Genomic DNA, 24,671 nt, shown 5'->3' with positions numbered 1-24,671 from the left:
TACCCTGTGATGGACTGACTGACACCATTCGGATGTACAACCGCCTACTGCCCGATAAGAGTTGGATGTCGACACCGGAATAAGAGGGTCAGAAGATGAATGAAGGAATGAAAACAAAATAAAATAAAATAAAAATATTGCATTTTTTAGTGTATGTATAATCTGGAACATTTTTATACCTGTATTTATGTTTAAGACTATTGGCGCCAATTGTAAAGTTGCGCCTGCTGAAATATACAACAAACCACATTTAAAAAACGTAGGTGAATTTTTTTTTATGTTACATTTGACCAGATCTAAGCAATATTAGTGAAATATTTAATATTTTTTCTCGTAAAAATGAAATGTAAATGGTTCAATCTAAATGTAAAATCTAAATCTCAATGTTACATTTAAATATAAATTCAATTCAATTGAACTTTATATAGCGCAAATTACAACAAAGTCATCTCAATTCGCTTATCAAAAACATAAAATTCATAATAAGAAAGAAAAAGCCCAACAAGATCCACATGATAAATGATAAATCTAAATGCTAAATGTTGAGTATAAATGCTAAATATAAATGTTGAATATTAAATCTAAATGGTAAATCTAAATCTAAATGGTAAATCTAAATCTAAATGGTAAATCTAAATCTAAATGGTAAATCTAAATGTCACGGGTGACAATTATTTTGCTAATTCCGGTGAATTTGCAAATTAGCTAAATATTTAGTTTCACCAATGGCATTTAGATTTAACATTTAGATTTAGATTTAACATTTAAATTTACATTTAACATGTATATTTAAATTTGATATTTAACATTTACATTTAGATTTAACGTTTAAATTTAACATGTATATTTAGATTTAATATTTAACATTTAGATTTAGATTTAATATTTAATATTTAAATTCAACATGTATATTTAGATACTTAACATTTAGATTTAACATTTAACAATTAAATTTTAGATTTAGATTTAAATTGAATATTTAACATTTAGATTTAGATTTAGAATTAACATTTAGATCCAACATTGATTGACATTATATTTGTACGAGAGAAAAAACTATCACAAATGTAATAAATATTACGGTAAATCTGGTCATTAAAAAAATCACATACGTTGTTTAAACGTGATTTGTTGCTAAATGTTGAAAAAGTCTATTTTTGCATGCGCAACTTTCCAACCAACGCCCCATCAGAGAAAAGCTGTTCAAATCAAGAAACTGAATTAATATTATATTTAAAATACAAGAACATTTTCCTCATCTTGACTGTGGTAAGAGATTATAAAAATAGTTTTGTTTCGTCGTCTTTTTTTCATTTATCGTTATTTGCTTATAAAAACTAAAATTAAAATAGGATTAAATTAAATGAACCGATGACATACAGCGGACAATAATCCTCCTCTCCAGCAGAGGGCGCTGCAGTTTTTAACGCTGAATTCTATCAGAGAAAAAGGATTATCGGTGTGTTTTGCTTTCACTGAAACCAATATTTCCTCTCATAATCTATCATATTTCATTGGTTTTTGGAGAAACGGACGTGTTTTTGACTGATTCGGCCTTTAAATCGTCAGCTCTGAGGACAAACTTCGTGGTGAGCCGCCGTCTGTTACACATAGACTACAGACAGATGAATATTACTGCCACACCTACAGCATTAGACATAATATTAACCATTGCATTTTCAGCTCCTGAATGTCTCTGTAGGGTTTTTTATTATTATGAAGATGTGCTGCGGTATCTGCTGGAAGAAAAAAAAAAATGCCTTTTTCGCTTTATTTTTAAAATCAAAGGAGACATTACTGTTTCTCATATTTATAAAATTTAACAGAAGAGTATTTTAAACTTATTATTTAATTACAATTGAATATTATATTTAATAAACTAAGTGCATTTTAGAGCTTAGATTAAAAAAAGAGTTTATGGTGCTTTTTTAAAATAAAAAAATCATGTTACAGTGCATCTCAGAAAACAATTTAGGCAGCAATGCAAATTCACATATTTGAAACATAAAACATGAATAAAGATGATATTCATACTTTATCTAATATGTTATAGCTATTAATTATTAATGTATAAATAAGGTGTATAGCAATAATATTTTGTCATCAAGGACATTTTTGCAATCCTGTGCTTTCTCCCAAATTTATATGCCACATATTATTAGAAGTGTGAAAAGTTGGCACATGATAAAGTTATCTTTAACATAGAAATATAAGTTTTTCATTTAATTGTTGTTGCTTATGACCCACGTTTTCATGACAAAATGAATATCTTTATTTTGTTATCTTTATAAGTTCACGTAAAACAACACAAACAAATTGACTGTCTGCTGAGGTAATATCTAGAACTATATTTCGAACACGATAACAGAACAATAGTTTCAAAAATGAATAATTACCAGCAGTAATAGACCATTGATTGAAATGTCTCAATTCCATGTGTGAAAAAGAGTAGCAAGAAGTGTAAACTTATTTATTCCTGCCCCTTTACCTATTACACATTTAGTTTTTTAAAGTACAATTAATAATACAATTACCAATATATCATTATACAAACAATCTACTGGTATATATTGATAAATAGTCTCTAGCTAATCAGTATTACTCAAAACTGAAAACAAACACAAAAACAACTGGTGATTATTAAAGCCCTTATTCATTCCTGCACTATAAATAATTCCTTTATGCCTGTTTTAAAACTGAATTATGTTTGACTTTACTCCTGAAGTTGTTCTTCAACATTAACCTTATATATAACTTACATTTATGCTTAATTTGATCTGTGTTACCTTACCTTATCTATCCTAAATGGTCATTGTTTGGTAAACCTCCTGTGGTTCAGGATGCTGTCGCTGTCTGAGCAGCTGCAGGATGTGCGCGGTCGAGCCGAGGTGTGTCTGTACTCTGGAGGCCGAGTGTCGGAGGTGCGAGCCGGGGTGACGGCCATGGCCAACCTTCCTCTGCCACCGTGCTCCAAATATTGCCACGTCGCTGCCGAGACCATGGTGAAGGAAAACAGCTTTGGAAACAACCGAAAGGAGGTGACAGTCCTGTGTGTGTGTGTGTGTGCGTGTGCGTGCGTGCGTGCTTGGGTGTGTGCATTCTTCACTTTAGGAACTGCATCACCTCCATCCAAAATGTGTTAACCTGCTGGAACCTGAGGATGAGTGCCTTAAGTAATGTTTAAAGTCAACTGGTGATGATTTTAACTGGTGACGGTTGAGTCTGAGGGTTCCGTACTGATTAGAACCTTAGACCTGATCTGCTGAGCAGTCATTAGGGTTGTTGTTTGTATAAGTGTGAATGTTGTTGTGTTGTAGACGCTGGCCTCTCTGCAGCATCTCTCCACCGCTCTGAACATCCTGGAGAAGTACGGCTGTAACCTGACAAACCCCAACAGACCCAAATACTGGAGAACCGTCAAACACAACAACCCAGTGTTCAGAGCCACTGTGGATGCCATCCAGGTAAAATAAACAAATAAAAATGGTTTATCATTGTTGTTATTGTTTATATATATACAAACTACATTTGTTATTGTTTACATCTATACAAACTACATTTGTTATTGTTTACATCTATACAAACTACATTAATTATTGTTTACATCTATACAAACTACATTTGTTATTGTTTACATCTATACAAACTATGATTGTTATTGTTTACATCTATACAAACTACATTCATTATTGTTTACATCTATACAAACTACATTAATTATTGTTTACATCTATACAACTACATTTGTTATTGTTTACATCTATACAAACTACATTAATTATTGTTTACATCTATACAAACTACATTTGTTATTGTTTACATCTATACAAACTACATTAATTATTGTTTACATCTATACAAACTACATTTGTTATTGTTTACATTTATACAAACTACATTTGTTATTGTTTACATATATACAACTACATTTGTTGTTTACATCTATACAAACTACATTCATTATTGTTTACATCTATACAAACTACATTTGTTATTGTTTACATCTATACAAACTATGATTGTTATTGTTTACATCTATACAAACTACATTCATTATTGTTTACATCTATACAAACTACATTAATTATTGTTTACATCTATACAACTACATTTGTTATTGTTTACATCTATACAAACTACATTAATTATTGTTTACATCTATACAAACTACATTTGTTATTGTTTACATCTATACAAACTAAGATTGTTATTGTTTACATCTATACAAACTACATTCATTATTGTTTACATCTATACAAACTACATTTGTTATTGTTTACATCTATACAAACTACATTTGTTATTGTTTACATCTATACAAACTACATTCATTATTGTTTACATCTATACAAACTACATTTGTTATTGTTTACATCTATACAAACTAAGATTGTTATTGTTTACATCTATACAAACTACATTCATTATTGTTTACATCTATACAAACTACATTTGTTATTGTTTACATCTATACAAACTACATTTGTTATTGTTCACAAACTATATTCGTCATTGTTTACATGTAAACAAACTATGTTTATTATTGTTTATTAATGTACACAATGTTTGTTATTGATTATGTGTGAATAAGCTTGTCTATTACACAAACACATCAGGGTCACATTGATTATTGAAAAAGTTGAGAAAGCGTACCACTGACATAGATCAATAAACAACATAAAGCAAACCCCCCTAACAAAAAGTCTGTATTTGTCTGTACCTGTAATGAACCTTTTTCTTCTTCTTCTCCTCCTCTCAGGGAGGGCGAGCAGTGCTCTGTCTCTATGGTTACTCCAATCAGCTGGCAGACGGGCTGAGTTTCCCTGATGACATCATGGACCCTGATGTTGGCCGAGTCGCCGCGGTAACGCTGGAAGTGATGAGTTTAAGGATGGAGCTGGAAATGCTCATTAAGGTGCGTGTTTTTAAGTGTGTGTGTGTTAAGAAACCAGTCACAAGATAACACGATAAAGAAGAAAACCCAGTAAATCTGAACTCATAGTCACAACAGGAACAATATGGAAAATCAATGTGTTGGATTGAACTGGTGATGTTTTAATGGGGAGAAAATGTTGTGATGAATAAACACTAAAACCTGTCAGGCACATCCAAAACTCTGTGTCTCCACTGGTTTTATTCACAGGAAGCTCATCCTCATCCTGAATTCTACGAGAGGATCATCCCAACACTGAGACACAAGGTACGACTCATCATCAACATCATGGTACAAGAAGATCTGTACAAACCTCACCAGAACCTTCAGCTGTTGGTGTATTAACTGAGGGGTATTCCATAAAGGAGGGTTAACCAACTCTGAGTCTATCCATAAACTCTGGGTCAACATACCCCGCGATGGGAAACTCTGGGTATCTGATTCTATTACAGCTGGCATGTATCTTGGGTTACTGACGTGCACGCGCGCGATAAAAAGCCATCATCAATGGATCAGAGAATACTCAAACTGCCATGGCAACCAAACGGAAAATAGTGATTCATTCACCGTAATGGGTGAAATAAGTCAGTGTTTGAGGAATATGAGCCTGTTCTAAAGGTGTGTTCAGTCTTCAGTGACTATAGTGGCTTAAATCACCCGAAATTAGTCACACTTTTTGTTCGCTTCATCACTTTATTGCTTCAGTGACGTGACGAGCGGTGAATAATTTGAATAAAATGTGTCAGAAGCATAGGATGGCTGCGTAGAGTCCTCCTGTTACACTGGATATAAAGACAGTTACTGCTGCTTCATATCTCATCATTTATATTGATTTTTAATGTAATATTAACGCCAGAGTCATCTCAACGTCCTAAAAAAATTAAATAAAAAATCACTGAAGCAGGAAGTGAACCTGCAACCCAACGCTTCCAAGAGTAGCATCACAACTCACTGCGCCATCATATCTTCAAAGATGTGTGATCTACAGATTTAACTGCATAACAATATAAAACAATAATCGAGCCTATATATCATTTCCTCGTTTATATTATCCACAGGTTTGTATCCAGAGAACTTTACTACAGACGTCAGTAGATGTTTTAATGCAGATCAACCTCTCAGTGACTTTCACTTAATGATCTGAATCCACAATGTTATAAAGAAAACTACCATTATCACAAACAAAAAAAAACATAAAGCAACACAACATTAGTAGTGATGTGAGCATGTCTGTGGTGTGTGATGTTACTAATGTGTCATGTTACTAATGTGTTTCAGACAAGAGTCTTAAGGTTCATTAAAGTGTTCAGAAACGGTGTTCAGGTGGGCGGAGCCAGGTAGAAACCCAGGGTTTCTTTGATAAAACCTGCCAGAGACCAGGTTTAGTTCACGGACAATGTTGCTATGGTAACATACTCAGAGAAGAACATACCTCGCGTTTAGGAATGAGATACTCAGAGTTTCCCTCATTTGAGCCTGAACATACTCAGAGTTTGAACATAACCCGCTTTATGGAATACCACTCTTGTGATTGTTAATGCTGTCACTCAGGGTTTACATTAAAAACACTCTTCAGATGACAGATATACATTCTTTAAGTGTTTATATTTGCCCTTATGATCAGTCAGAACATAACATGATCACTAGTTGTTAGGTAACACCAACAAATGCTCAGTGACAAGGTGGTGTTGACCTCACCTCTAAATATTTATATTTTAATACTTAATGTATTTTTGGCACATTTTGATTTTTTTTTTTTTAAATGTAACATTTTATATCCATCATTATTAATATTAATATTATTATTGTAATTTTTCAGTCTGAACAGTTTATCCATGATTTCAAAACTATCTTTTTTCTTAATTTCAACATTTATAATAAATATTCAATAAAATTTGCGTTTTGTGTAATTAGATGAATTAGTTTAGCTTAATCTTTGTATTTAATCAAGGTAATTGAATTGCATTAATCTAAACCACTTGTTCATGACACTACAAATAAAAAAAAAAATCACTCTTCAGATGACAACTATGCATTTATTTAGTTTTTACTACATCTGTCCTTAAAATCAGTGGCAAGCAACCACGATCACTAGGGATGGGTACTTTTCACATTTGAACCGATACAGTACCAATACCCGGTACTTGGAAATCAGTATTGGTACGTTTATGGGTTAGTTCGTATAATAACAAAATTTAAAAAATGTTCAATTTAACATATTTATTTCTTGATATTTGAACTTTAACCTATCAAATGATTTAATTTGAACTATTTGTATTGTAACAGTTTGGTTTAACCAATCGACTACAACTATGCATGTTTTTTTCTTACTAATGCGCAAATTAAAACACAGCTCTACGTACTCCTATTACTCTCCTTTTCCCCCTGAAACATTGTGTTGTGGGGGTCCATGGAGGGCAGGTAAGTTTAAAACAAATGAGCAAAACAGGATTTAAGTAAAAATGTATAAATGAATATTATAATTGTATTATAAACTATAAATGAAAGTGAAGCCAACTTCTGTGCTGTGAACTATATTTTCTGTTCATCTTTAGACCATTTTTATGAAGGGATTTTAATGGTTTATGTCCAATGAGCTTCTTGTTGTCTTCTTCTTTTGCAGGACGTCGGTCTCAACACCGACGCCATCATCGTCGACTCCTTTCCTTCCACTTCAGCTCATTCGGTCAGTCAGACCAAGTCTTTAGGGTTCCCCCTGCAGCATCGCCCCTCAAAGGAGAGCGCTCAGGGCCGCTCTCTGTCCAGTCGCACTCCTGCTGTGAAGTCCAACCCCGTCTCCTCTAAGACCAACTCAGGTCAGCACATAACGTTCACCGCTCAGGAGACCTGTGTGGTTCAGTTGCTGGTAAAACCTTCCTTCAGCTGCGATGGCCACTGGTTTATTCACTGTCTTCATACTGGTTCCCGAGACTGGGTTTGGATTGATTAAACCAAACTCCATAGAGTTTTTGTAGCATTATAAATGTGCTGAGGTTGTTTATTTCCTCCTGTCCCCTCGTACTCTTTAGTGAGGTGATTTATTTTGGTTCATTACCATTTGGCACGAGTTCTCTTTTATATTTAAGGTATAACGTCACTTCAACAAAATTAAGGTGTAGAAAACATTCACATTTTCTTGTTTCTGTTGATTTTGTACAACAGGAAAATTCCTAAAAAAGGATCTGATTGAATACCTGACACTGAATATCCACTGAAAAGAGCCAGAAGGAGGCGCTCTAGAGCCCATTGTTTGGATAACGGCAGGAAAGTGGAGAAAGCGGATTTAAACACACTCTTTTTATACAAACTTTTAAACAAATAAAAGCAGTAACCTAATCAGCAATAAACATAGAAATAAAACCTATAGGCAGCAAAAAAAGGGGTAAAAGATAAGTCATAATGCAAGGTAAGATAAGTAGCAACACTCAGAAAAGTGAAGAGAAAGATGAAAAATATCATTTTGTGCAAAAAAATGTGTGTAAAATGTAATTTAAAAAAAGAAGTAAGATCAGATCATAGTGGATGAAGTGGCCAAGAACATCAGCTAATATAGATGAGTGTTTATCGTCCTGGGACATTCTGACAGTCAAGAAACACTGTATTCATTCATTCATTCATTCATTCATTCAATTAATATCATTTATTTAACCAGGTAAAAAAACCCATGAGATTTAAAACCTCTTTTACAAGAGTGACCTGGTCAATTGTCACAAACCAATGGATTAGTTTTAGCCCTGCCATGAATGATTAACGATAGATTAAAAAAATAAAAATTCAAGTCTATACACAGTGTGTACACATTATTATTTATTATAAATATCAAGACAAAACATTGCAATTCTGCGACACAACAAAAAACCATTGAAAAACAATACAACCTATTTAAAAACTTAAGATAACGCACTATAATACAATATAACACCTACAGCTATTGTGCAAATGTCTCGAGAGAACAATAACAACACTGGTGCAAAATCCAAAAGCAATGCAAAACAGTGCTATCAGAAGTTAAAATAAGATAGAAAAGTTTGAGTTTGGTTTTACTAGTCAGTAACACAAATCTTAAAACCAAAGAACACAATAGAATTAGATAGAATAGAACAAGAATTAAAATAAATCTAAATATGGGCAGAAGATTAGCAGGTAAAGTTACAGATTTTTAATAATAATATTCAGTTAAGAGAAAACATATACAGTGATTGTAAAGGGTGTGTTTCACGTTAATTATACCTTTTGTAAATTAACTTTGAACCCTGATATTTTGCCAAATTCTCCCAACGTGTTCAGTATGATCGGTAAGCCAGTCATGGGTTCAGACAAGAATAAAAGTATATCATCAGCGTAAAGGGATATCCTATGTTCCGAACCATTTCGTCATATCCCCTTCATATCAGCTCTACCACGTAGTGCAACAGCTAGTGGTTCAACTGCTACAGAGAATAATAGGGGCGATAGTGGACATCCCTGTCTGGTGCCACGTAACAGTGGAAAATAGGCAGACAGATTATTGTTCGTATGTACAGCAGCTGTTGGAGAGGAGTATAACACTTTTATCCATGAAATAAATTTGGAGCCAAAGCCGAATTCCACCCTGTCAAAAGCTTTTTCAGCATCCAAGGATAAAACTATCTCTGGGATTTTGGATGGAGTGGGGTCATAGATGATATTAAATAGGCGTCGTATATTGAAAAAATAGTGGCGATTTTTGATGAACCCTGTTTGGTCATCAGAAATAATAGAAGGAAGAATAAATTCTAACCGATGTGCCAGTATCTTGGCTAGAATCTTGCTGTCCACATTTAGAAGGGAATAATTATACTTTTTAAAATTCTCATTATAAAAAAATTATAATAATTGGGGGGGGTGCAATTTGGCACCACTCCAGTCGATGGTGCCCTAGGCGGCCGCCTGTGTTGCCTGTCGGGAAGGCCGGCCCTGTATATAACAGGTATCCTGTTGTTTCCAGACAACTGCTCCATCTGTGGGATATTCAGGATCTCTGCAGACTGCATGAACTGTCAGCTGGGTTTCTGCTCAGAATGTGACCGACTCTACCACTCCTACCCCGAGAGATCCAACCATCGTCGCACGGCGTCCGCGTCACTAAGGGAGAAGAGCGCTCACAGGTCAGCGACGCAGACATTAAACCAGCGTCTCACAGTATCCGTCATTTAGAACTCTGCAGTTTAAAGGTGTGTCTTATTTTGAAAGGTGCTCTGTTGATGACAGCTTGTTCTGCTCTTACAACGTGATCTGATGCACATGGTCAACAAAACTGTGAATCATCCCACAACAGGTCAAATGTGTGAACTCATCGTTCTCCTGAGTCTTTAGAAGCAGGGAAATGATGAGCTGTCATTGCATTGAGCACTCTGGTAAACATGTTATCCTGTGACTGGTTCTAAGGACAGATGTTGTAAAAAGTTTAAATAAATGCATAGCAGTCATCTGAAGTGTGTTTTTATTATGTTGTGTTGAATAAGTGGTGACAACATTAAAGCATCACTTCGATCACCAGTCAAACTGAGACACAACGAACGCACAAAAGGCTCTTTCCTGTTCTCTCTCCTGTTTCAGTGCTTCCACCTGGTGTTGCTTTCACTGCACTAAAGTGAACTCCGCTCAGGATGTTCTCTGTGATGAGTGCGATCGTCCTCGTCTGGATTCATTCATTTCCAAATCCGATGAATCTCAGCCCGGCCTGAACTCTGGTCCGTCTCTGCTTCTCATTTTTTTAACCTTTGGACTTTAAACTGCATGAAAACATGAGACTCTTAAGTGTCCTGCTGTTCCTCCAGGAAAGCTGCAGAATCCAATAACTGCTTTTTGCTGAATTGAACTATGACTGAACTGCACAGGTTTTAAAGATCAAAGATGAAAAAAAAAATGCACCAAAATGCTCTGAGAAACTGAAATTACTCAAATTTATAAAATAAGCACAACATAAGAAATACATGAATATGAAATCTAAATTGCTGCTTATTGTTGCACAAATAACATAAACGTGTGTGTGTGTGTGTGTGTGTGTGTGTGTGTGTGTGTGTGTGTGTGTCCTCAGATTGGCAGTGTAAGAGCTGCACTGTACTGAACGCAGCGAGCAGTGTTCTCTGTGAAGTCTGTGAACGACCTCGTTTGGCCACGCGACCACCGGTGACCCCGTCACACTCCACCATCACCCCCCCACGGCCCCCTGCCCCAGTGCTGGGCATGCCAGGAGACCCTGACAGCCAGGTGTGTGTGTGTGTGTGTGTGGGGAGGTTATTTTCATTTAATTCATTGATTTCTTCATTTTGTTCCTTTTTGTTTTCAGTCTTTTTTTGTGTATTGTGTTTTGATTTTGTGTGTTCATGTCATTTTTGGAGTCTTTGTTTTCATGTTTGTTTTTGTTGCCATTTTGTGAGTTTTTTGTGTATTTTTGTTTCATTGTGTGTGCTTTTCCTTGTTGTTTTGTGTATTTCTGTTATCTGTGTATTTGTTCTTTTCATTTTTTCTATTTTTGTGGTCTATTTTTTTGTTTCTGTAGTCATTTTGTGTAGATATTGTCATTTGGTATGTTTGTGTTGTCTATTTGTGCCTTTGTAAAGTACACACTCTCAGAAATCTCGCTCTCGTTCAGTTCTCGCCCATGAGGTCAAAGGTCAAGAGGGATAAACTGGCCATAGTTGACGGCGTAAAAACAGTGAGTCTGACAGAGATTTATATAATTTTTTCCTCATTGAAGAATTGATTCTTTGAAACAAATATTGCAGAAACGTGGTATTGGTCTCCATGGTGGAAATGCCGAGTTAGCTGCTAAAGCTAATGCTGCACACAAGCTTTTTCAACAGTGACCAATCAGCTAAACAGTGCTGTTTCACATATCCACCTGTTTAGTGTCCATCTTGTGCACTTCCTTCAAATTTGTAAATTGAATTAAAATAATAGCTTAATAAAAAAATAATCACGGACCTGGTTAGTGAATGGTGGACCTCGTAAATTTACCTTTTCAAAGTGAGAACTGATACTGTCCTTTTAACACTCGAAAATCTTGCTTGTCTCATCAATAATAATAATAATAATAATACATTTCATTTAGAGGCACTTTTCAAAACTCAAAGACACTTTACAATTGTTAAAATAACTACAAAAGTCAAAACAAAATAAATTCATAAAATACAGGAGTGTAAAAGCAGAGGAGGTCTGTCGCTTTGATACGGCTTCTCACATCGGTTTTACTAAAGTGCTCAGATATGTGCATCATTCCCAGGTAGAGTCCAAATTCCACCCGCTGGAGACCCAGTTTTCTAACACCAGGTGTAACAGGGGACTTCCTTGCTTCAATACTGCTGCTGAGCTGCTCCCATCGGTTTTTAAAAGTGCTCGGATCGGGCGAAATCGGCATCAGTGGAAAACCCTGGACACCTCCTCGAGTCTGAATATGTGTAATATTAATAATATAAACACTAAAGATCTCTGGAATAAAATTACAAACACTGTTAGGTTGGAAATATCAACAGAGTGAACGAGCTTGTTAATGTTTTTATCCCTCTCGACCTATGACCCCCCCAGGTCACACATGCGCATTTCCCGACTGTGAAAATGCTGATTGTGTGTCTTTTCCTCTCTCTCTCTTAGTGGGTGTGTCAGTTCTGCACCTACCTGAATTACTCTCCTGCTACAGTGTGTGAGATGTGTGATCTGGCTCGTCCTGAGCCCGCCCCTTTACCCGTGAAGCTCCGCCCACCATCGCCAGTCAGACGTGTCCCGGCTCTTCCTGTCAAACCCAAAGACCCGTCTCCTGACGATGTGGACGTTTGGAGGCAGAGGATGATGAAGGAGGAAGGCTTGAGGCTGATCCATCTCATCAGGGCAAGTCGTCTTCATCATCACTGATTATAACAGTGTGTGCAGTCAAGCTGCTCTCGATGTTCTTGATGTTTTGGTTTTAGGATGGAGAGAAGAAAGGAGTGAGTCCAGAAGAAGTTTACACCAGCATGAGAGCGGCGGGAGACGACGGCGTTCTGCCCTGCAAGTGGTTAAAAACACAACTCCCAGCACGGCTCGACCAGATCAGAGCGCTGGCGGCAACCTCCTCACCTCAGGTTGTGTGTGTGGTCAGAGACCGCACAGTCAGGGTCTGTGTGTATGTGCATGTGTGTCAAACGCTCTGTCCTGCTCTGAAGGAGTTATGTGACCCTCCTGATGAAGACACTGGGAAGGAGCCTCGAGGAGCGGATGTGGCGGTGCAGCTGTCCAGAGCAGAGGCTAAGCAGGCATGGCTGGCAACAGGGGGCGACACTGAGCGAGCCGCCAAACAGGCTCTGAGGGACCGACTTGGCAAGGTACCACTTTCTACAGAACAAAACCAATGGCGGTAGAAAGAGCAGAATATCCTAAAGGAATCTGTTTGGTGTATCACTGACTTTGATGCTGTCACTCAGTGTTTACAGTAATCCGAACTGCTTATTCCGTCACAATACCATGAAAACACACAAGATGACATCAGAATCAGAATCTCTTTATTGTCCCGTGAAGGGAAATTACTTTTGCAGCAGGGGAACACATAAGACAACGTACACAATGACATTGTCAGCAGAAAATATAAAAACACAAAACACAATATTAGAAAAAAAACACATACACAAAATAACTAACTAAAGTTTAGTTCAGAGCTCATATCAAAAATAGAAAATTACTACCAAGCCAATTCAAAAGTGCAATGTATGGATATGCAAATGAGCAACAATAGTGCATGAAAAACAGGAGCAACCTAATTGTAAATAGATTACACTGGGGATGAAAGAGGCCTAAAGTCTTTTAGTCCTCCTCATAGGAGCCCTAAAACAACGACTCGAGGGCAAAAGCTCAAATTCTTTTTCAAGTGGATGATTAAAACAATCCAGGATAGCGTTAGTATTTCTCAAGACCTGTCAGTTATAGATAGATATTACCCCAGCCTGCTGACTTCCTGATCACCAGTTGAACTGTAACACCAACTCAGTGGGATCAAAGGTCAGCATCTTCCTCCTAAAGATGCAAGACAAAGACGAGAGGACACATTTGAACTGTTTCAGAATGTTTCAGTGGTTTTGCTGACCGTGTGCATCAGATCACACCCTGCTTTCAGCACACACACACATACACACACAGCATGCTGATTGGCCCAATAAGACTCTGTTCTTCCTCCTCACGTGCTTTCTCCTGTGAACTTCTCTCCAGGTGAAGGATCTGTTCGCACTGGGCTTCACCAATGACTCTGACTGCCATGAGGCTCTGCGACAAAGCGGCGGAGACATTAGAGGCGCGCTGGCTCTGCTGCAGCGCCCCCTACTGGAGCCTTTTCACAAGCGCATTTGGAGTGACAAGCCCGAGCCACCGGTGGACATCCATCACCCTGACAAGCAGGTGAACGACCCCACACCCAACAATACCAAAAAAGATAATAATGTACTGTATGTCTCGCTTTTTTCTTCCAGCGCATCTGTCGACGCCTCCTCGCCGTTTACGATCTTCCCAGCTGGGGCCGCTGCGAACTGGCGCTCTCATTACTTCTGGAGCACAGTGCTCCCTACGCCCTGGAAGACGTAGTGCAGGCTGTTCGCGAGTCACACGATAGAGAGTTCATCAAGAGAGTTCTGGCTAAAGATTGTCCAATCTGCCTGTCCGTCTTCCCTCACAGCAAGGTACAGATGACACACATGCAGTCTGATGTATTTTCAGTAAAGCAGCTTCATTTTTTATACAGGCCATGCACAGTTTGTCATGTATGTGCAAAAAGCCATGGGCGAGCAGGACAAACACTTACTGTATAGAGTAAGTACCACCATAACTTTAAATAACAAGACAGGACCCAAATCTAGAAAAATGCTTAAGTGACCATATTTTGAAGACTTTAGAGCACAGGACAAAACCATAAAAGACAGAACAAGACCTTTGAAGACAATGTGACTGGGTAATTTTTAAGTGATTGTTAGTAAATGTTAAGTTCTTTGTTTAGAAATCTGGCCCTGTCCTTTGAATTCACAATGAGACAGAACAAGACTCTAAAAGGGCAAGACAGGAACTTACAAGACAGAATAGGATACCTTGCAAGAGAGGGTAAGACCTTAAAGACAGGACAAGAACTTAAAGGGACAATATGTAACTTTTCCATGAGCTGCTTTTGGCATTACTATTGGCTGCTCATCTGAAGTCAGACCCGTTCAAGTACCCTCGGTAGTAAAAGTGAAATGACGAACGTCCAAGCAGAAGTCTCCATAACAGCGTTAGACACAACAGTTACACAGCGAATCAAGAGGAAAAAGTCAGACCGAGGTGGAGAAACAACAGTGTAAACTAAAGCCACAAACACTGAGGAGGAACGAATCGCATTCGCTTTGCGTCCTCGCGGACCTCCGTAAAAAGCGCAGGGTCCGCACCACACACACATTGCTGTCAGAGAGAGTGAGAACAGACGGGATGTAAACCAAGAGAAGCTTATTCAAGGTGAATTAATTTTATAATCTGGATGAAGAGTGCTGTTATCAGTCCACTCAGAGAGCGGCAGTCAGCTGGGACCACAGCCCCCTGTGTGAGCTCTCTGGCAGGGACGAGCCGACAGCAGCAACCGCTGCTCAGGACAGTAACTACAGAGTGATACTTGCATTCATGTTTGAGTCTCTAAAACTCCAGAAAAATCTCCAGTAACACAAGATAAAGTCAATACACTTGTCACTAGTCTATACTGAGAAAAAAGTTGCTAAAAGCATTAAAAAAGACACCGATAAGGGAGGTTAAGTTTTGGTTTCAAAACAGAGTGGAGAGAGGATTCTGCAAACTGCAGCTTTAAGAGATGGGATGAAAAAACTATGTTATTCCAAAATCCTGCAATTTTTCTCAAACCATTCCACAAAATCTCCCCAAATTAAATAAAAATTTGTAAATTATGACATTTAAGTCACTTTTTGCTTAGATATTGTTGATGCCTTTCATAGATTATGTCTAATTTATAACTGGAAGTTCAAACTTGGGCACATTAATTGTTAACGTCAATGAGCTTTTATTTTGGTAATTCCGGTGAATTTGCATATTAGCTAGATATTTAGTTTCATCCGTGACATTTAGATTTAACATTTATATTTAACATTGACATTATATTTTTACAAGAAAAAAAAAATCACAATTTTTTACAAATATTGCTGTAAATCTGGTCAAATGTACCATTAAAAAATTCAAACATGCATTGTTGCAAAATTTTGCAAATAGCTGCTGTTTATTTTAGCATTTGCAACTTTAAAATTGGCGCCCCATAGAAATTGTTTGTTTTCCTGTCTTTGGGCCACCTCTGATCGAACTGGACTATATTTGGCCCTTGAACTAAAATGAGTTTGACACCCCTGCCCTAAAATAACTTACAAGACAGGGAACCTTAAAAAACATAGAGGACTGGACAGAACATTAAAATACCCTTAAAATGTGTACAAACAAGACAGAACAGGACTTTGTAAGACAGGACCCTATAAGTGCTTAAAGAAGATGTGTTTAAAGTGTGATGATCTCCTTCCTCAGATGCAGTCTTTGACCTCCTGTCAGTGCTCGGTGTGCTGCGGTTGCTTCCAGCAGCATTTCACCATCGCTGTGAGGGACAAACACATCAGAGACATGGTTTGTCCCGTCTGCTGGGAGCCGGACATTAACGACCCCGAACACCTCAACAGCTACTTCTCCACCCTGGACATCCAGGTAGGCCTGAGCTGAGCAGGTGACTGCAGACAAAACATTACCTGACCAACCACTGTGTTACATAGGCTTAAATAAAACTTTCTTCTAAAACTGTACAAGAACCCAGGGACATTATGGATGACAGCTTTGGTTTCAGGTCTTGATACAGTTTTCTGTGTTCATTGATATGTTAAACATAAAGCACTTATTAACTTACAGCCATCATTCACACTGTGTTTTATTCTTTAGCTGAGAGAGTGTTTGGAACCTGAAGTGTACGAGCTCTTTCACAAAAAGCTGACAGAACAAGCTTTAATCAAAGACCCAAAGTTCCTCTGGTGTTGTCACGTGAGTTAAATAATCATGCAAAGATGAATCCATCTCACTGCCCACACTCACTCCTTTAAGATCAGATAAAGCTGCAGAGGAAGACAGACAGTAGAGAGACGGAAAGACGGATTTATCATCTTGACAAAGTCCAATTGCATTACCTCCTTATGTTTTTAAAAGGCTAGATTTCAAAATGTTCTAATTCAAGTAATTACATTAAAAGGCTAAGATCTTGGAAGTTCCGTCTGTAGCAAGGACAGAGAAATCTTTGTCTCATTCGATAAGGAAAGACAAGACAAGAGCTTAAAAGACCTTTGACGGTAGGACAACATTTTATAAGGCCTTACAAGACAGGACAGGGTACGACCTATATGACCAAACGTTAAAAGTCAAGACAAACCTATTTAATATCGACAAGATGTTCAAAGGCATTACAAGACTGAATAAGAACTGGATAATACCTTCAATGATAGGACAAGAACCTAAACGTCAAGACAGGACAAGACAAGTCCTTACATGACAGGACAAAATCAGTAAAGACAGGAAAGAACAATTTAAAAGACTTGAAAAATATATTATACAATGAAAAACTTACAAGACACGATAAGACATGATTCGACAGGACCTAATAATACGTTAAAAGACAAGACAAGATCTTATTTGACCTTGAAAGACTTTTCAAGACAGAACAAGGGCTTCCAACAAAGGACAAGACTTCAAAAGACTTGATGACTTGACCTTGAAAGACAGTAGTAGACAGGACTGAACAAAGCATTATTTTATTTTGAAGGAAATTAGGCACAGCGAAGAAAGCAGCAGAGACAGCGTTCCACACAACACCTGCACAGCACAAGAATGAATACACAACCATTCAAAGCTCTGACGTTCTTCTTCTGTCCTTCTCAGTGTTCATACGGCTTCATCTATGATGGAGACCAGCTGAAAGTTACATGTTTTCAGTGTCGAAACAGTTTCTGTGCTCAGTGTAAAAAACCTGTAAGTACAGATACACCCGGAGCTTATTTTAACTCACATATGAACAATGTTTCTGTCATTTCGTGGTAGAATGGACACACTGGTTTTGTCTCCACAGTGGGAGTCTCAGCACGCTGGACTGTCCTGTGATCAGTTCCAGTCTTGGAAGAGGGAGAACGATCCAGAATATCAGCGGCAAGGCCTGGCCGGATACCTCCGAGACAACGGCATCAGTGAGCGCACTCAGAATCATTAAAGCTTTTTTACACCTTAATTATTTCTAAGCACAAACCCTTACAAGACAGGACAAGACCTTAGAAGACAGAACAAAACAAGATAAGATAATAAGCCCTTACAAGAGAAACAAGAACTTTCAAAACAAAACAAGACTGGTCAAGTCATTAAAATATAGGACAATAACTTACAGTACATGACCGAACAGCATAAAACAAGATAGGAAGAGACTTTAAAAGACAAGAACTTATATGGTAAGAAACTTCCTATGAGCTAAATTCCTTCTCCCATTCTTCCTTTTTTTCAAATCCCTCTTTAGACCTCTATGGAGGTTTTACTGTATTATCCAGGAGGGTCCTTCTGTTGGTGTTTTTCAAATTAAATCCACCATTACTTGGTATCTTTTAATTATTTTTGGACTTTAGTCCCTCTCACTTGTCTCTCTGCTGCATGTCTCACAATTTTGTCACAAAAAAAACCCGCCATCTTTAATGATTTAGTCAAGTGTAAGTACATTTTATCACGAGAGCAAATATTAGTGGAGTTACAGTCATTTCAAGTAGTGTGTCATCCGCGATATGTTCAGGATCCCTGGGAAATCCAGTAATTTCCTTGGATTTGTAAAATCCGACTGGACGGCCCAGACAGGACATCAAAAGTGGAAATGTCCGGGTAAATCAGGATGTATGGTCACCCTTAGAAAAGACAAGATTAAATAACATAAGACAAGACATGACAACAAATGTCAATGCAAGACTGGACAAAATGAGACAAGAAAGGACAAGTTTAGAAAAGACGAGACTGGACCTGACAAGCCTAGTGAAGAAAAAACAGCAAAATACAAGACATGTGTAGCGGGTATGTGGGACTCGCTGATAGTATTAATGTTTGGCTAATACTAATAGTTTAAGAACTGAAAATGTATAGGCTAGTTGGTCACAGAAGACTAAATCCGACTACCGGAGCTGGCGGTCAGTGACAACACGGAAACAAGAGTTTAGATTTGGTGCAGGTACCATATATTAAATAGTGGTTTACACAAAGTATTTACAGAAACAGAAATAATGGAACCATAGAAAAACCAAATGTTGTTAATCCCTGGTGTGTGGGAGTCCGTTTGTGTGATGTCTGCGTACTGAAACCTTCTCCTTTCTGTGTGGTGCAGCTTGTCCAAACTGCCGCTTCCAGTACGCTCTGTCCAAAGGAGGCTGTATGCATTTCTGCTGCTCGCAGTGTCGCTACCAGTTCTGCAGCGGCTGCAACAATCCTTTCCACACTGTGAGTATCAACGAGGAAGCTTTATACGTAGGATTGGAAGTGTTGCAAAAGGTTCCTTTGCTAATTATGCTTCTATCTGGTCCTGGCACATTCATTAATACATTTCAGACTTGCGCTGTGGACGAGTGCAGCGTGTCAGGACTCCACGCTCACCATCCCAGAGACTGCCTGTTTTACCTGAGAGACTGGGAACCTTCCAGACTGCAGGCTTTACTGCAGGTACACATACATCCACACACACGGTAATATTTCTTCAGCATTACACCAGAAATTGACTTTTTATTTAGTGTTAGGCTTAAGAGACCTTACAATAAATGACAAGATAAGAAGGTACAAGATGGGTTTACACCTTACAAGACAAACCCAAGACCCTGCACAATTAGGTGGGACATGGCGAGACTTTACAGGACAAACCCCTAAAAGACCTCATGAGACAAGATGGATACAGTAATATGTCCTTCAGGGCTGCGGTTGTTTGCGTTTTGTGTCCCATTGTAACTTTGTGTTTGTTTGTTTGTGGCTCTCAGAACAACGGCGTGGCCTTCAACACTGAACCTCCTCCTGGAACACAGACAGGTTGGGCCTGATTCTTCTGTTTTACTCACTACACTGTCCGTCCATTTGTCAGGGCTTAAGGTGCGTTCACACAGAACGCGACCGCAGCGCTGCAGTAGCTTCCATCTCCCCTGATGTGTCGCTTACACATATTGGTGCTTTTTGGTCACTCCATCACTTCATTGCTCCAGTGACGCGATCACCAACGAACAATGTGTGTGTGTATGCGTGGGTGTGTGTGTGTTGAGCCGGTGACAGGGTAGAGAGAAAGAGAGAGAGGGTTGATCACTTTTCCTTCTTGCTCCGCTTTTACGGTTTAAATGATCATCTTACGGAGATATTAAAGGATGAGTTCACTCAGAATGTGTTATGATCAGTAGTTACTGTGGTTTTCAAGGAGTTAAGCGCTTTAATTTTATGAGGGAGCAGTGAGTGGCTGCAGCCTCCGCTCTACAGACAGTGAAGGACCAGAAATTTGTCGCTTGAAGTCGCTTAAAAAGTTCTGATTTTTCAACTTTGAGCGACGCGGTCACGCGCATGTATTCATGTGCGAATAAAAGCATGAATACACAGTAGTCTACAACTTGAAGAATTCCTAACAGAGACGGAGCGGATATCAGAACCTGGATACAGTAAAAGTCAGACAGTTTGTAATGGAAAGAAACAATAAACAGCATAAACTTGCCAAATAAAACACTTAGTTTGTTTAGAAGCGTTCCCGTCTGTATTCTGACTCAGAGTCCGGACTCGGCGTGATCGCTTTGCAGTAGTGCATGGTAAGAACGGAGGGAGTGGTGTATCAGTCTGGTTCCAGTAAAAAGTCACCATAAAAGCTGTAGATTGACTGATATACAGACGTGGGGCAGTCAGAAGGAGACTTCATGTGGAGAAGGAAACTCATCAGTTGAAACTTATCAGAATACAGAGAAATCTTATTTAAAGCGAACAGGAGTACAGCAGCCCACCTACCTGCCCGTAGTGTGACAATGCAGCCTTTCAATTGATTATTCTTGGAAAGTTTCTAAATTATTGGAATGAGGCCAATAAAACGATGCACTTTATAGCCCGGAATCTACAGTAGTCAATACTAAACCGCTGAAGTCTGCAGTCTGGCTCTGCTCTCTCAGTCACTGAGGGGGCGAGGCTTCAAAGAGCCTGTATTGATGTAAGATGAATACTCCTGCTTACTTCCATCGTGGTCCAGGATGGCCTCCTCTGTCATTGCTGAGGTTTGGTTTCTGTGTTCCTTAGGCCTCTGTGGTGTGATCGAGCAGAAGGATGAAGGAGGAGCTCAGCCCGACTCTGCCTGTGGAGCTCAGACTCAGCCTGGACACGCTGGACTCTGCGAGTACGACGACTTCCGTCCCTGCTTCACTCGCTGCTCATTTCCAGCCACACAGCTGCAGTTAGCTTGTGACTGGTGTGTGTTTCAGGAAACATTACAGAGAGTACCTGGTCAGTCTGATCAACAGTCACTCTGTGGATCCTGCTCCTCTGTACAACTCCACCGAGCTGCTGCTGGCCTGCAGGAGATACAAGGTGGATGAGACACGGCGGGAGGAGGAGGAGGACGCCTTCACTTACTTCAGCCGACTGCTTCAGGTGTGTGCCAGTCACACTCAGTCATTTTTACCAACGTTCTCTTTGATTTTCACTTCCATTAAAACAGTACTCAAAGAGCAAGTCCAATTAAAAGTACTTATTTTATATTATACATTATTACCTTAATATATTTCAAATACTAGATTTGCACGATGATTATGTCTTTTAACTTATCAGATGACTTTTCTTTATCGGCCTGATGAGACAGTTTTTAATTGATAAGTTGACCTGATAATGTAGCACCGGCCCTAGCTCATCCAGCGTAGCCACGTGTTAAAGCTGCTATCCGGAGTTTCTGAGAGAACGTCTCGATGTCCCTCAACAGCTCTACTTCCTCCCCTGCATCTGCCAAACTACCAGAAGCTACGCCCCTACACGCATTTCAAAACATAACAAAGTCGCATAACTACTAAAGCTACACATTCGTTGTTAGAGTACCATAACTTTTGATTGTTTATCACCAGTCCACGAGAAATGTCGCCAAGTCCTGGTCCATTCGGAATCCTTCTAAAAGCAGCAAGTCCCTCCATCTTTGAAAAGCAGCTCCGAGATAAATTCTGTTGCGGTCACGAAGACGTTTATCCACAAGCTTTGTACCCGGACTTTTCTTTTGTCTTTCAGTAGAAGCTTTATACATTGGCAATCGTGGAATGGGTAACTTTGGAGTTTCTGAGCGCTCCTCCTTGACGCTATGCAGCTCAGAGTGATACCTGTTTGAGTCGCGCAGCCTCGTTTCCATGCACAGTTGGATTGACAGTCCTCGCTCCAGCAAGTCGAAGCCTATTGGCTGGGCGCACCCAACGATCTTGTCTATTTGTATAGGGGTCTATAGGATGAAGGAGGAACTTATATACATTAATGTATATGAATGACCACCGGCAGTAGACCATAGTAAAAGACTAGCTAGGTGTTTTTTTCGCATTTCAAAAGAATCATACATAAACATAGATTTCTCAGAAACTCTGGATATCACCTTTAAGCTAACCAATCATGTGGAACTGGTCACAAGTATGTAGTTCCTTCCCAGTCCCAGAGGAAGACGACACATTTACCGTCTGCAATACGTGGAACATATAGACTCATCTTTAAGTTTCTTTATCCCTCACAGAGAAAGATACACAACATGTTTGGAAAGAATATGAAACGGCCGCTGCACAGACTGCCAGAGAAAGCCCTGGAAAATGTGTAGTTGATGTTTTTTTTTGGTTTTTTAAATGTCATATCGGTGAACAGCCATAGATATTCAAACGGATGAGCTGTGTGTGTGCATGTAGTTGACTGGTTTAACACTACTTTAAAGTAATGTACCGAAGATAATGAATTATAATCTTGAGGTAATCACACAAAGTCCTACCTTCAGCGGAATGTAACCATTGCCCAGCTGTAGTATTTATAATGGAGGTAAAATGAACTCCTTCTGTTTGTTTCTGCAGAAACTGATGGATGAAGTCCCACTGGGGAACAAAGTGCCTCGCAAGAAATAGTCCAACTTTCCTCCTGTGGCCGTATCAGCTGCTCCTGCAGTGTGTGTGTGTGTGTGTGTGTGTGTCTGCTTTCACAATACACAAAGACTAACACTATGGGGCTGATCCACTAAAGGTGCGCGCTGAAGGACGTTGCAGGGCATCTACTAACCCCATGCAATCAGGATTGCACCAGTAAAGCAGGCAATATAGCACACGCAATTTAGCACAATCCACTTGGCGTGTTTGCTCCTGATGAATATGCATTATGGGCAGGATCAGCCATGGCGTGCTGGAGATTGAGAGGAGAACAAGCAAATACGTTAATGCAAGATGCGCAATCAAAGTTATCATAATCCCTGTAGCAGGTAAGAAAATAACACATCCAAAGTCCTTAAGCAGAGAGGGATTTTGCGCCCTTTATTTAAGATCCTAGTAGATCAGCCCTATGTGTCCTAACTGCTGCACTCTAAATTGTGCCATTTATGCCCTGTTTTATTTCAACTTCATATAAGCTTCATCTTCCACATCGGAGAGAAACAGCATGAAAAATGCACCAGTGTAAAGCTTCTTACCACAAACCTCTGTGAAGGTCAGAGTATCTGCAGAGCTGCAGCTTCCCAGTCTGCAGTGTTCACAGTTGCTCAAAATATTGCTAAGCATTATGACATCATTCCATGTCATAAAGATAACATGGCTACATGTGTGTTTGTTATTAAGGCTTGAGATCCATAAACTGTAAATGACATCCTCACAAGTAGCTGGTTTCCTGCACATTAGGTGTGTAATGTCTGCATGTCAAAGTGAACACTGACCTGTTTACAAAGGAGGGTTAAAAGTATTAATATTTATGAGTGTTACAGGTAGTGATGATGATGATGATCTGCTAAAACTGCTAACAAGCAGCATGTGGAAATAAATGATGACAACACGAGTCGTTTTCTTCACTGGAACTCAATCTATCCTAGTTATGGTTTTTTAAGTTGTCCAACTTCAGAGTCCACATAACTATGCCTGACTGGTGATAATGACATCACATTGTGTTTGTGGTGGGTTGTTATTTGTGGAGTTTTTAGTTTTATTTGAACTCTGCTGGATGGAAGAAATTAGGTGTTTGATAATATCAGATTGTAAAAAAAAATAAGCAATTTCAATCAAAGCTGAATGACATGAAGAAAAAAAAACATTTAATTAGATTGAATTAATTAATTAAATTACCTTCAATGAGCATAAGAATAAAATAAAGAAAAAACAACCAAAACAGAAAAAAAAAAAAACCATTTAAAAGAAAACATATGTACATAAATGATATATTTGTGAAATGAGTGAAAAATGGGCAAAGTTAGGAAAGAAATGTTATAAAGGTTGGTAAAATTGGACTGAAATGAGTCGAATAATATTTTATACATACAACATATCATATATATATATATATATATATATATATATATTCAAGACATTTTAAAAGATAAAGTATTTAAAGTTTATTTAACAGTCAAATGTCCCGAAATTCAAATAAGAAAATAACAGCTTTAGTTTATAGCTACATCACATTCTCTCATCCTCCTCAGATTTGTCCATGGTGCTGAAACCCAGACTGCAACATTTTGGCACAGCAGCAG

General features: G+C 38.5%; 1 protein-coding gene across 3 annotated transcripts; it reads left to right on the top strand.

Annotated features, from left to right (window-relative positions):
- Positions 1-1,435: 1,435 nt before the first annotated feature.
- rnf31 (ring finger protein 31) lies at positions 1,436-23,961 on the top strand. Of its 3 annotated transcripts, none has more exons than XM_028473715.1 (24): positions 1,436-1,589; positions 2,840-3,038; positions 3,318-3,464; positions 4,760-4,915; positions 5,144-5,200; positions 7,557-7,749; positions 9,900-10,059; positions 10,511-10,644; positions 10,992-11,164; positions 12,548-12,781; positions 12,862-13,014; positions 13,096-13,254; positions 14,132-14,317; positions 14,389-14,595; positions 16,460-16,633; positions 16,862-16,960; positions 17,849-17,938; positions 18,036-18,150; positions 19,317-19,429; positions 19,538-19,648; positions 19,957-20,005; positions 21,236-21,332; positions 21,418-21,586; positions 23,020-23,960. In XM_028473715.1, the coding sequence occupies exons 2-24, from the start codon at positions 2,841-2,843 to the stop codon at positions 23,068-23,070; spliced, it is 3,225 nt and encodes a 1,074-aa protein (XP_028329516.1). In that variant the 5' UTR covers positions 1,436-1,589; position 2,840; the 3' UTR covers positions 23,071-23,960. The 3 variants fall into 3 exon arrangements, with proteins under 3 accessions (XP_028329516.1, XP_028329515.1, XP_028329514.1); XM_028473714.1 differs by having other exon boundaries at positions 12,862-13,026; positions 23,020-23,959; XM_028473713.1 differs by having other exon boundaries at positions 12,862-13,254; positions 23,020-23,961.
- The last annotated feature ends 710 nt before the right edge of the window (positions 23,962-24,671 follow it).

The sequence above is a fragment of the Gouania willdenowi genome, chromosome 17 (genome assembly GCF_900634775.1).
Source record: "Gouania willdenowi chromosome 17, fGouWil2.1, whole genome shotgun sequence".
Taxonomy (NCBI): Eukaryota; Metazoa; Chordata; class Actinopteri; order Blenniiformes; family Gobiesocidae; genus Gouania; species Gouania willdenowi.
The sequence above is the reverse complement of the archived record's forward strand: the minus strand, read 5'-3'. Positions and strand labels throughout refer to the sequence as shown.